This window comes from Agelaius phoeniceus, chromosome 10 (genome assembly GCF_051311805.1).
Source record: "Agelaius phoeniceus isolate bAgePho1 chromosome 10, bAgePho1.hap1, whole genome shotgun sequence".
In the NCBI taxonomy this organism is placed as follows: Eukaryota; Metazoa; Chordata; class Aves; order Passeriformes; family Icteridae; genus Agelaius; species Agelaius phoeniceus.
This window is the reverse complement of record NC_135274.1, coordinates 26334314-26347479: the sequence shown is the minus strand read 5'-3', so window position 1 is coordinate 26347479 and position 13166 is coordinate 26334314. Positions and strand designations below refer to the sequence as shown.

The 13166-nt window shown below is 50.1% G+C and overlaps 1 protein-coding gene across 10 annotated transcripts in view; it reads right to left on the bottom strand.

The window, feature by feature from the left end:
- Positions 1-388: 388 nt before the first annotated feature.
- The window catches only part of PLCH1 (phospholipase C eta 1), a 57940-nt gene continuing 45162 nt past the window's right edge, over positions 389-13166 (bottom strand). For 6 of the 10 annotated variants that reach the window (XM_077184245.1, XM_077184244.1, XM_077184246.1 and 3 more), the window contains 11 exons: positions 11039-11133; positions 10294-10391; positions 9472-9651; positions 9272-9379; positions 8598-8722; positions 8106-8190; positions 7491-7637; positions 7006-7085; positions 5266-5325; positions 4438-4798; positions 389-3664 (listed from right to left, as the gene is read on the bottom strand). In XM_077184245.1, the coding sequence (XP_077040360.1) occupies positions 1389-3664; positions 4438-4798; positions 5266-5325; positions 7006-7085; positions 7491-7637; positions 8106-8190; positions 8598-8722; positions 9272-9379; positions 9472-9651; positions 10294-10391; positions 11039-11133 (3615 nt within the window). In that variant the 3' untranslated portion in view covers positions 389-1388. Of the gene's footprint in view, positions 3665-3965; positions 3995-4437; positions 4799-5265; positions 5326-7005; positions 7086-7490; positions 7638-8105; positions 8191-8597; positions 8723-9271; positions 9380-9471; positions 9652-10293; positions 10392-11038; positions 11134-13166 lie in introns of all 10 variants that reach the window. The other 4 variants (XM_077184250.1, XM_077184252.1, XM_077184253.1 and 1 more) reach the window with 4 other exon arrangements.

Below are 13166 nucleotides of genomic sequence, written 5' to 3'. Positions count from 1 at the left end.
GCTAGGCCTCAGTCACACCTCCCAAACTATGGGAGGTGGCTATGAGAAATCCAGGTCCAAAGCTTAAGGGGTTAATCCAGTGTCTGGTTCTGGTCCTCCATGGAAAAATGCTTTTTGTTTAGAAAATCCACTGTTCTGTCCCAAGTGATGCCACAGCACTCTCCTGTTAGAGCCTGAGTGGAGCAGTCAGACAAACTCAAGTGTGGCTCCTGACCCAGAAAGGAGACCCAGAGCTCAGCTGCCACCTCCAGCCAAGAAGCACCCTGTGAAATGAAGGGTCCTCCCTCCTTGCACATCCTGCCAAGACAGATGTGTGCAGCCACTAACTGCTGCTGGATTCAGCACCAATCTGTTTGGATGGATTTTTTTCAGAAAACATGTAACCAAGTGCTTAAAAATCTATTTTAATGACGTTTTCAAGAATAATAATACTCTGCATTACAAAAGAAAGAGGTAAAAGGTACGTCTTTGACATATCAGAAAAACTTACAGCAAAGGCATAGAGTATCTTCCAACCAAAATAAAGCTATGTTGTTCCCTACGGGGAAGCTTTAGGTGTCTGAGATTCCTTCACCCAATTCACTTTCAGCCTTCATAGAAAAAGGTGAACAGTCAAAATAGTCACTCTACCATGTCAGTTTAAATATTCCACTGACTGTCGACAATTTAGCAATAAAATTACAAATATACAGAAAATGGATCTACTGTACCGAAGCTACTCACACAACCAACAGCAAAAATACATAACAAAATAAGCAGAAATAAAGTGTTTTCATTCATAAAAGCAGAATTACTCCCACATTCCACTCTGTCCCAAATCAACACAGTAACCAAAAAGGAAGACAACTGTTGTCACACTTTGTAGAGAGGGCAGAAGACAAATCTACACAGGACTCACAAATCTGGACTAACCCTAATTCTACAAACCATTTGCTGCAGACTCACAGTTCATACATGAAAACATGTAAAATTTATAGTAACAATTCAGAACAAGTGATGCTAATAAAGGGTCGCTGCCTGTTGGGCAGAACAAGCCCCAGTCCAGCATTCCAGACACCACAGTGCTTTGGAGAATCCTCACAAAAGGCCAAAAGTGATCACCAAAAGTGTTTTTCCAAGCAGGAGGACAGGACAGAAGGAAACCAGTATTGCCTTCAGTGCAACGTCAGGCTTTGGAGCACGGCACGACAGACACAGAACGCTACAGATGCACACGGGCTCCATCAGCAGCACCCCTAAGGATGGAGGGCGGCTCCTGCCGCCCTGAGCTCCGGCAGGAAAGGACGCGTTAAACCGCCCCTGACTCCTTGGCATCACACTGCGTTCAGAAATACCCCGTGGGCTCCGAGCAGCTCCTGTACCCCTGCAGAGCAGCAGCCGGGCCGTGCCTAGAGCCGGAGCAGGAAATAGATCTCGGGCTGCTCCTGCGCGCCGGGCGGCAGCGGCAGCTCCCCGCAGCCGTGCTGCTGCACTGCGGAGCAGGCGCCCTCGGGCACGCCGCGCCGCTCGCCGGGGCAGCCGCGCAGGTAGCGGCCGATGCAGGAGCCCGTGGAGTGCCGGTTGGCGGCCAGCGGCGGCCCCGGGGCCTTGCTCCGCAGCACCACCCCGGGCACGGCGCCGCCGCCGCACGGCCGCGGCTTGCCCGCCGCCTCCTGCCGCTCCCGGGCGCGGCTGGCGATGTTCCGCACCCGGCTCTGGCTGCGGGACGACAGCTTCCTCACCAGGGCCCGCGGGCAGTCCTCGTCCGGCTGCCTGGGGCACAGCGGCTCCCGGCCGTCCTCCTGCTCCGGGGACAGCAGCCTCCGCAGCTGCTCCGTCAGCGCGTCCGTCGAGTGCGGCCTCACGCCCTGCACGGCGGCCAGCTTCCCGTCCCTCAGGCCCGAGGAGATGAAGCTCCTGCTGATGTACTGATACTTACTCTCAAAGTTGCAGGAGATGTCCTCCGAGGTCAGGTCTCCCAGACTCTTGGACTTGCAGGGGCTGCTGTGCTGGATGGCCGGGTGCGTGGGGAACGGCAGAGCCCCGGGGCGCAGGGGGCAGGCTGAGCCGGCCTGGAGGGCACACACGGCAGCCTTGTGCTTCTCCGAGGGCTGCTGCCGCGGAGCCCCAGCGCTCTCACACGCGGGGACAGCCAGCTGGCTCCCTGCAGCCCCGCAGGTCTCGGAACGGTGCCGGGCAGCGGCACAGAGCACGGAGGTGGAGCTGCTCCCCGCGGTCCTGTCACCGCCGTGCCCGGTGGAGCTGCTCCCCGAGGCCCTGTCACCTCCGTGCCCGGTGGAGCTGCTCCCCGAGGCTCTGTCACCGCCGGTGGAGCTGCTCCCCGAGGCCCTGTCACCGCCGTGCCCGGTGGAGCTGCTCCCCGCGGCCCTGTCACCGCCGTGCCCGGTGGAGCTGCTTCCCGAGGCCCTGTCACCTCCGTGCCCGGTGGAGCTGCTCGCCGCGGCCCTGTCACCGCCGTGCCCGGGCTCTTGCCTCTGCCTCAGGCTCACGGGCGAGGCCAGCTGGCTCATGTCCTCCCGTCGGTACTCACGGGCAGTCACCAGGAGCTCCTGGCAGTCCCCATCCACCTCCAGCAGGCTGCTGCTGGCCGAGTGCTCCCCAGGGCCAGGGCATCCCAGCGGCTCCTCAAAGATGAGGCTGTTGGATCCAAAGGAACTGGCAGGCTCGGGGGCTTCCCAGCTTGGTCCACACTTTGTAGCACAATTCCTTTTGGGATTTGCATTTAGCAAAGAGAGGGATGAAGAACAAGAAGAGCTGGGCAAGTTACTTTCTAGATTATTTAATCTTTTCTGGCAAACTAATGTCCTATGGCTCTTACATTCAGAAGCTGGAGATGCCTCATGGATAATTGTGTATGTGGAATACTCTCTATCCTCCAGGCTGCAGAACATGGCTGTGTCCGGAGTGGAGAATAAAGAGGATTTGTTGGATTTTGTGGGAGTGAAGTTGTGCCTACAGGGGCTGCTCAGGTCTGCAGCAAACACATGTGGGAGTGCAGCCCCCACCCTGGGGATCTGGCTGCTGCTGCCGTGGGGGCTGGAGACAGGGGCAAGGGGAGTTTGGTCATCTGTGCCATCGAGCTGCCCAATGAGAGTGGACACAGCGCTGTCCAGCTCGCTCTCAGTCGAGAGAGAGACTTCATCGATGAGGTGAGAAATGTCACTGTCCTGCAGGGCCACCATGGAGTGACAGTCAGGGTCCTCGGAGCAGCCGGCAGAAGAAGAGGAAAGAGGTGCTGCAGTGCTTTTCTTCGTGTCACATTTGTGATTCTCCACCTCTGTGCTCTGAGAAACAGAAGTCCCCATCCCTTCCTTAGATCCTTTTGTGTCATCTTCCTTTTTACTGTCTGCACAGTTTTTGTGGTGTAATTTTTCTGTGGGAAGTTCAGAGTCAGACTCTTGCGTTAAGGGGACAGTTCCATCAGAAAGATTATTCTCCTGGTAATCCACAAGGTGATTTGCTTGAGCTACACCATTTGCAAAAACCAAATGTTCAGGTTGCTGCTGTGGAGGTGGTACTAAACAGTCAGCTGTAGAATCCCTCTGGTCATTCTCCTTCTTGAACTGAGATACTAAATTTGAAGCATTTGACTTTTGCTCCGAACGTGGAAAACCCAGTTCTTTCAAGCTTGTTTCCTTCTCGTTTGTATTGTCATCACTGTTGACTAAATTAAACAAGAAACATATTAGTGGCATACAAGACTCTGCTCTGTCTATCAACAGCTATTTTGTCCTTAGACAGACAAATGGAGAACGCAAAACCAGGTACAGTTGTGACAGAACTTAATCATGGGGTTGTGCAGGTTTAGTACAAATTATCTGAGTGACATGAATAAATGGAAAAATACAACTGCAGGCACTTCATTGAAATTTCCTTGGAATGTCTATTACATCAGGCAGGTGATGTAATATTTGTTGTAAGTAATGTTAATGAGGTACCACATCATAGCTTGCACGTGGCATTACCTTCAGCTGTGTTCCTAGTCACATTTGTACTATAAAGAAGCGTGGCAATAAAGACAGAACAAAACAGCTCTGTTAAAACACACAACACTTGAAAACAAGATGCATGCTTCAAGCTGAGTCAAAAGCATCGAGTAGATGGACTCCAGACTGGTTTATATATGTGGTTACTGCAAAGTGTTACAGTACAAGGATTTTGTTTGGATCTTCTACCAGCAGGCAGCATTCACAAGGGCAAGGGTTTGAATTCCTCGAAAAACACATATTGTATGTTTTCTCCACAAATCCTCTTGTCTTTCTATGCCAGATTTGAGCTCTGTGACTCACTCCTTTGGAGATTTAATGAAGCAGGGACTATAGAAGTAAACTTGGTGTAATAGATACTGGTTTTAATGCTTGCTAGAAATCAGGTACTCTTGGAAGAAGCGAGGGGAGCCCTGACTATTCACCAAAACTAATTTTGGAAGCACCTTACCAGATGTGTTGTCCTCTCGGTCGGCCTCCTGGGCAGTGTCCTCTGCAGGGCCGGGCAGCTCTACCATGAGGAATCTGTCCACGGGCATGGACGCGGGGCGCGCCTGCGAGGCGCGGTTCGGCCGCCGCAGCACCCCTTCCTTGTCCTTCAGGTCTGTTGGCTCCGAGGCGCTGTCCTTCATCTCAGCAGCCTCCAGGAAGCCCATCTTGCTCTTCTTCCTGCCCTTGGCCGGGGCGCTGGCCGTGCGCCGCAGGATGCGCTCGCCGATGGAGCGCTTGCGCACGTGGTGCCCGCTGGGCTCGGCCGTGCCCGCCTTGGGCGCCTTGGAGAACAGCCCTCGGAGCCCCATCAGCTGCTTGCTCTGCAGGGACACAACAGCACAGCCTGCCTGAGCTGACGCTCGCTCACAGGGCAAGGAGCTGCTCTCACAGTGCTGATGAGCGATGACGGCAAAGTTCAAAACGCAGCAAAGCAAAAATCCACACCAAGCCACTCACAGCTACTCTGAGCAAGGAGCTCCCAGCACAGGTCTCCATGGATTCATGCATGCCTGCCTTTCTCCTCATTAGGATGGCAGCCTGCCACAGTTACAGAGAGCTTTGCTCAGTCTCCTAATGGGACCTGACAAGGCTCTAGGAAGTGCTCGGCCGTGACAGGCGGCACGTTAACGTGGAGTTTTCTATGCATGGGTTTCATCAAAGCAATATGCAGATGTTTCAGAGCCTGCATGGAGAATGGTTCCAGTTTGGCAGTTGCAGATCATGCGATTGGGAACCACTGGAAAGTCTGTGCCCAGCAAGTGCAAAGTGCATGCTCAATGAGCTCTACCTTTGTGGCTCCTAGAAAGTGCATTATTGTGTAACTGGGATTGAGGATTAAAGGGCTCCACTGAAAGGCAAAAAGAAATGCAAATCCATTTGGCTAATGTTTTCAAGACTGCCACGCAAGCAAATAAGGTAACAGTACATCAGCTGTAAACAGAACCACTCTACAGCAAACCATTTAAAGCTATTTCTTAGCTGAATATGTGTCCCCCAGGAACTGAGCAGATCTCCTCACTCAGCCTATGAGAAACAGCAGCGTCGCAGACATCTTTTCACTAAAAATCCTTTCTTTAGGATTTTTCCTTTTGAGAAGCTGAGAGGCCTCAGAGACAGAATGTAAACAGTGGTTATCTGCTGCTGTGGAATGCAACAGGTGCACCTGTGACTGACCCATCTTGGATGTTTATAATTAATGGTCAGTCAAAGACTGAGCTATCTCAGACAGAGTCCGAGACAGGTGCCTTTGTTATCATTCTTTTCTATTCTATTCTTAGCTTAGCTAGCCTGCTGAAGAAACCTTTTCCTTTCCTATTTCTTTTTAGTATAGCTATAATGTAATATATATATATATATATATATATATATATCATAAAATAACAAATCAAGCCTTCTGAACATAGAGTCAACATTCTCGTCTCTTCCCTCATCCAAGAACCGCAGTGACCACGGTCACACAGCAGTGCAGCTCATCATCGACTGAGAGCAGCATCAGGGGAGCAGACCAGGGACAGCAATGGAATCCCAGCAGGTGTCCCCTCCTGCTCCCCTTGCCTCCCCTCTGGAGTTACACTGCTGGTTTTCTTGAGCATATTGGTTCTTACAAGGGCAGCAGCCAACCATCCCCAAGGGGTGTGATCTCCCAGATATGCCCAGATGTGCACATACCAATACATGAGATCCCATCCCATGATCTGAGGGGATCAGGGAGGAGAAAGGAAGTGGAGATGGGAGAGGGTCTGGACAAGAGCAAACCTCAGCCCTGGGCCCTTCTCTCTGCTGTTCTCTCCCTGTTCCCCTGAGCTTTCTGTGGGTGCTGCACAACTTTGGGTTCATGTTTGTCATGACATTCTCTGCATCCTCTCAGAAGGCACAGAGATTGAGGGCTGAGTGTCCTCTGCAACCTCAAACCTCACAAAGGTCAGGGTTTTGTGTTTATCTTTGTTTCTTAAATCACTGCTAGGATGCTATTTTACTTTAGCATTCTGCTGAACATGGCCTTAATTTCCTTGTGCTGCTTATCTCCAGATAGAAACAGCTAAGGAAGAGCAGTTGAAAGCACAGAAAAAGCACTGTGCTTTCACTTTCACTTTAAAAACATTCTAAAATTAGCAAACTTACAGAAAAGCAAAATCTATGCACTAAAACCTAAAAATAAATTAGGTTAATTTAAATTAATTAAATTAGCTTCTAAAAATAGCTTGTCAAATATTATGTTCTGGTGCAGCAACAGTTCTCAAGATCTACTTGAGAAATAAAAATAAGATCAGTTTAGCTCACTGAAGAAATGTACCTCTTGTACCTAGACAAGATAATTGTTAGATGCTAACAGTAAGAACATCTGCAAGTATGTGCACAGCAGGAGTGGAGTCATGGTATGGTGACCCTTCCTTGCTGATCTCCTGCAAGGAAACTCCCCACACACTCTGAGCCTCCTGGGCACTCCAGCACAAATCCTGGAAGGTTCTGGGCTACATTTAAATCCATTTTTATCAGAAGGAAGATGTAAATTTCCACCTGTACCTACCTTTCCATAGGTCTCATTAATGATTATATGAACAAATATGGAAGCTTCTGTCAGTCCTTCTAAATACACGTGGCGGTAGCCTGGGGAAACAGAAATAGGAATATTTCCACACAAACCTCCACCAAGAACCAGCAGTTTGCATTTTATGCCCAGCTAGGAATGACTGCCTATAAAAGTGATGTACACACAGGAAGCCACTTGGTGCCTTTAGTAGACTTCTCTGGGGTCCTCACAGGTTTTCTGAGCCCCAGTACAAATTGCATCCAAGTTATAAAAAACACACCAGCAGTAATTTCTAAAAGCATAGACAACCAAACTCCTTTGAGGAATGGTGCATAAAGCACCCTAAGAGAAGAGAAGATTTGTTCAAGCTTCACATGAAGTCACAGATAAGATAAGATTTATAAAATCTATCATCTCGTGTTGGTAACATCTCCCTGGGTTTGAGGGTGGATTTGCACACCCAGGAGAACAGGGGGACTCACCAGGCACGAGGCTGCTGAAGGCCACAGTTCTCTGCCCCACAAAGTCCCTCCCGATGGGGTCGTGGTCCCAGACCAGGAACCGCACCAGGGCAATCTCGGGCATGTGGATGGTGAAGGTGAGGGTCTCCTCCCACACAGGATTGAACCCTGCAGGGCAAACAGCGAGCGCCTGCCTCAGTTCCAGGAGGCACAAGGACACAGCAGCAGCAATGTGACAATTCCATCATGTCAGTCATTAAATGATGATCTGCCTCTAGGATTGCTTTAAAAACAAAATGGGTCTGCCTGGGAGCTGGCAGGGATACCCAGGCAAGCCCTGAGATAGATACAGATATAGATACAGATACAGATAGATTTGAGCCTCTGCATAAAGGAGATTTAAGAACAATTTGGTTAAAAGGCAATGTGGGGAACAACTCCTGCCCTTCACCTCTAACTTGTTTGTCTCCACACCAGAAATTTTGTCTGGGAAGCAGAAATAATTTGTTAAAATACAATCATTTGATTTCATCAGATAAGAGGCTTTGCAATTTAGAAAGCAATAACAGACAGTAATTCATTTGCACTTATTTGGCATTTTACTCTAAGAAGAAGAGATCACTTAGATTATCTTACCATTGTCATCCACCACCCTGGTTTGATCTTTACAGCAGTCAACAGGTAACCCAATAATCTCCACCTCAACAAAGGGATCTATTATCTGTTTTTCAAAAACACAACATTTTAAAAGCAAGCCAGCAATACAAATGAAGGTGATTTTTTTTAGAAATTAATGGAGAGAGCTGATTTAAATTCATATGAGAATTCAAACTCCTTTGATTGACATGAATTTTCAAGCAGCACTATCATGGGAATTGGTTCCATGAAGTCCATGTTGATGTATGATTTGCATCAAGAGCTATGGACAGCTATGACTAATTTTCATAAAAGTCACCCTTTAAAATACAAAACAAATCATGAGTAGGATACAGGCTGGGGGAAGGGTGGTATGTAGTGACCAAAAGCTTGACAGTATCTGAAATTTACTGGTGTATTTGAGTAAGGAGAAGGTTTGAGTCCCACATTGCCTGTCACTGCAGGAGCTCCCCTGGCACCAGAGCATCTCACCTCTCCTCTGTCCCCCAGCATTGAGTCAGGAGGCTTGGGGAGCTGCTGCCCACTGATGATCTTCAGAATCAGCTGCTTCTTAGGACTGGCAGGAAGTGGATCAGCAGAGTAGGGGTTGAACGTGCCTGAAAGATGGCAAGAATAAGATTGTAAGGAAAAAGATAACACAATAATAAATATCACCCCCCAAGACACACACAGACAGACTAATTCAGTCAGAAATGAGAAACTATGAGTGTGGAGCAGCTGCTTAGTAATTTTTAAATTCTCCTCCTCTTTCTTAACAACCTTTTCTGAGAGAAGACCCCTTGGTTTTGTGATTCCAAGGCAGAGCTCGACCAAGCCCTGGATACTTGCTCCTGGGCCACTGCAGAGCTTGCTGTACTTTCCTGCAGCTGGTCACCCTAGGTCCCCTTTTTCCTCTTTTAAACTCATATTAATAAGGCAAAGACCTCAAAATACACACACACACACACACACACATATATATATATATAGATATAGATATATGATCACAGTAAGAGATTGCACACTGGTACAAGTCTAAGAGCTGTGAGTGCATGGAAATATGAGAGATTCTAGATTTGTTTGCACTTTCCTTTCTTGTGCCTTTGCTGTGAAGGACACTTTGTGAAAGGCCTGGCAGCTACAGTGATGACTACACTGAACCTTACCTTTGCACATCTGCTGAGGTTTGAGGACATAACCACAGTTGCCATTTACCCTGAATTTTGCTTCATTTAACTGCATCACACGTCCCTCAGACTGGTAGTTTAGGGCCACTGAAAGAGAGAAGTGGGGTGCCATTAATACAGATAATATTACTGGGCACATACACACCAAAAGGGAAGGGAGCCTTTGATGCAGCTCCTACCTAACTGGCAGCCCACATTCCAGTAGGGAACAGGGTTGAAGTTGCTGGAGTCGATCCGGTAGGCTGAGGGATAGACCCGGGTCAGCTGCCTCTGGTTGTAAAGCATGAACTGCTCAGCCTTCTGCTGCACTGCCTGGTGGGCTCTGGTCTCACTGAACGACAGCACGTTCCCTGTGGAGCCTGTGTGCCAAGGTACAACCAACAGACAGGTGACAAGCAGTCCCAGGGCATGGGCCTGAGCCCAGACCTCATTACCTGGGTATTCATCAAGGGCAACACGAGATTTAGTCCTGTGTTCCAGGACAGATTGTCTTGTCTAACACAAATCAGGCACCCTGGGTAACTGCAGGGCACCAGCTCCCCCTCTCCCCCTTCCAGGAGGGTCTGTTGTTCTCCCCTCAAATCTGCACACTTGAAAGGAAAGCCAAGTAAGAGCCCAAGCTCCAGGGCTCCTGCTGGGACCTTTCCTCCTGCAGACCCCCAGACGTGGCAGCTCTGGGGAGCCTGCACCAAAATCCTCTGCTGGCAGCAGGGCCAGAGGAGTCACTGCCAGGGAGGGAGTGCCCTGCTGGGCTCTGGCTTTGCCCTCGTGCCACCCTAAGAGCAGCACTCAGCCCCATGTCTCACAGTGACAGGGGACATGCCAGCCCTGTGCCAGCCCTGTGCCACCCTAAGAGCAGCACTCAGCCCCATGTCTCACAGTGACAGGGGCCATGCCAGCCCTGTGCCAGCCCTGTGCCACCCTAACAGCAGCACTCAGCCCCATGTCTCACAGTGACAGGGGACATGCCAGCCCTGTGCCAGCCCTGTGCCACCCCATACCATCATCCACGATGTCCTGGGCTGCCACAGAGTTGGTGTACACCACCAGGTCAGACAGGGCCCGGCACAGCTTCACTGTCTTCCTGCGGCGGGCCAGCCTGCGGGGTGAAAGCAAACAGGAATGGGCACTTGCAGGATTGAAGGTGCATTTCAATCCCCCTTTCAGTTCTTTTCAACAACAAGGAAATGAAGAATTGTGAGCAGAGTACCCTGTGTGGCGACTCTCTTGGAGAGGGCTCTGGAATGACTGCTCCCCTCTACCTCCACAGCCCATCCACACAAACCAAATTTTTCATTTAAAACATAATGGAATAGCTGCACCATGGCTGTTCTAGACAAAACCAAGGAGCATTTCAGTGACAGCAGACACATTCTCAGTGGCACTTTTTTGATTGCTTTTTTTCCTATTCTCAGATGCAGTAAAGTTGCCTGGACTGTGATGCATGTTCTGTAACCTGCACAGTTTGCTCTGTTTGCAGCAGGTGAAAAAGGGCCTGGCACCTTTCCATGAGCAGTGGCACTGTCACACTTCTGTGCAGTTAATTGCTGCTTGCAGCCTGTGACAGGTGACACAGCCAAAACATGGGGCTGCCAGCAAAGGCAGCTGACAGCTGTCACGTGTGACAGACACATCACACGTGACACACAGACACATCACATGTGACACACGGGACCTGCTCTGGCACAGCCTCACACGCTGGTGGCACAGAGCAGCCCTGGCCTCACCTGAGGGGCTCCAGCTCACCTGTGGGGCTGCCCCAGCTCCTTGCCCAGAGGGTGCTGCTGGCCATCCTCATCATCCGAGGCACTGTGGGCTTTGGCTGCCGCCTTGGCAGCTCTCTGTGGGGAAAGAGCCAGGCAGGGTCAGTCACTGGGGGCTCCCTTACTGTGGCTGGGGCTGGGCAGGAGGCTGAGCTGGGCTCTGCAGCTCCAGGGACAAAAGTGACCCCTGGGGCTGGGCCGGCAGAGTTTCCCTGCCATGGAGAAGGAAAGGCAGCCCAGAGCACACTGCACCCACAGCAGGGATTCCAGCTGTGGGCATGAGCAGCTCTGGGGGCTGCCAGGCCTCAGGGGTCATTTCTGGGTGCTGCCTGCCCAGCCAGGCCTCAGGGTGTTATTTCTGCCACGGGTCTGTCCAGCACAGGCCGCTCTGTGCTCTGCCCCTGCCCTGCTCCCTCCCAACTCCAGAGGACAACCCCGCTCCCCTGGCTCCAGGGCACTGCTCCTGCTGAAATCCCAGGGGATTGTGTCCTGTTCAACAAACAGCAACACACAGCAGGGTCTAAATATACAGAGCACTGCTTATGCCCACCCGTGCCTCTCCCCAGTTCAGAAAATTAAACATATTCATTAGTGAAGGTGTGAACAGAGTCTGGGCAAAATGTTCAGTGTTCAAAATGTTCTTCCTGCCCCATTTTGAGCCACATACAAATATTCAAGTGATTCTAAATTATTACACTATAAAGAAAATAGCTATGATAAAAAGATTAAAACCTCAAAATCCCCTTTTTTGTAAGCACCTATGATTTTAACAGTTTCCCATTTCAACATTACATCTTTTGTAATGCTAAACACAGCTTCAAGTGAGAGTTACTTAATCCCCTTCTCATCAAGAGGTAATTAATATAACTGAGAGCTCCTTATCCTTTTGCACAGGGCTCACTGATTTCTTTCCTCCTCTTGTCATACACCCTATTGGACATAATTCAGTTTGCTGTGTTTGGTGCTGACATGAAGCTGACTGTATTGGAAATCATTTGCATAGTTCACTTTGGAGTCTGAAGGTCTGCACTGAGCATGTTCCATGCACTTAACTTTCAGGAATTGCCAGCTTTAGTGTCTTTGTACCTCCCCAGTAGTTTTTAAAGCGTTTATTCATTTGGCACAAGAGCTGGCTGAAAATGTCATGTGTCAATATTGTTGGGTGGACAATTCTGTATCTGCAAAAAGATCAAGAGTAACCAGTCTTCCCAGGCATCCCTTCAGCTGGAAGGGCATCAGGGAGCAGTTACAGGATGTCTCTGTTGCCTCAGTCTACAATACAATCACTATTTTCTAAAAAAAAATCCATATATACTCTTATTTTTTTCACCAGAGATGAAATGAACAGGCTTTCCAAACCTGCTACATCCATTAGGATAACTAGCTGAAGTAATTAAATTATTGACTGACTTTCAGCCCTCAGCAGAACCAGAGGATTCCCGTGGCTGACGTTTGCCTGTGACATGTCAAACCCAGCATTTGTGTGGCCAGCAGCAAGCACAGGGTGCCAGGGGCAGTGCCCACTCTCAGGGACCACAGGTACCCATGAGGGGGAACGTGCACTGAGCTGAAGGTGCTGAAGGAAACACGAGCACTGTAATTGATGCAAGCTTGGAACTGGAGTGTAAGTATGAGCCCTGGTAGTCTCTGCTTAGGGAATTTTGATGGCTCCTAGCTGGCTTCAGGGCAGATGGACTGGTGGCTGATTAAGTTCTTTGAAATGTCTCTTAATCATAAAAAACTGCTCAGATTCTCAGTTCCAAAGCTGGGTGCAGCCCTCACCATGGAGAGCAGAGTCTGGAGGGCTGGGGCAGAGGGCTGCTGGTGGCACAGGGGCTGGCTGGGCTGCAAAGCTGCCCCTGTGCTCAGCCAGAAACTGCAGCTGCCACTGGCTGGGCTGCAAAGCTGCCTCTGCTCAGGCACACACTGCAGCTCTCACTGACTGCAGAGCTGCCTCTGCTCAGCCAGAAACTGCAGCTCTCACTGACTGGGCTGCAGAGCTGCCTCTGCTCAGGCACACACTGCAGCTCTCCCTGGCTGGGCTGCAGAGCTGCCTCTCTGCTCAGCCACACACTGCAGCTCTCACTGACTGGGCTGCAGAGCTGCCTCTG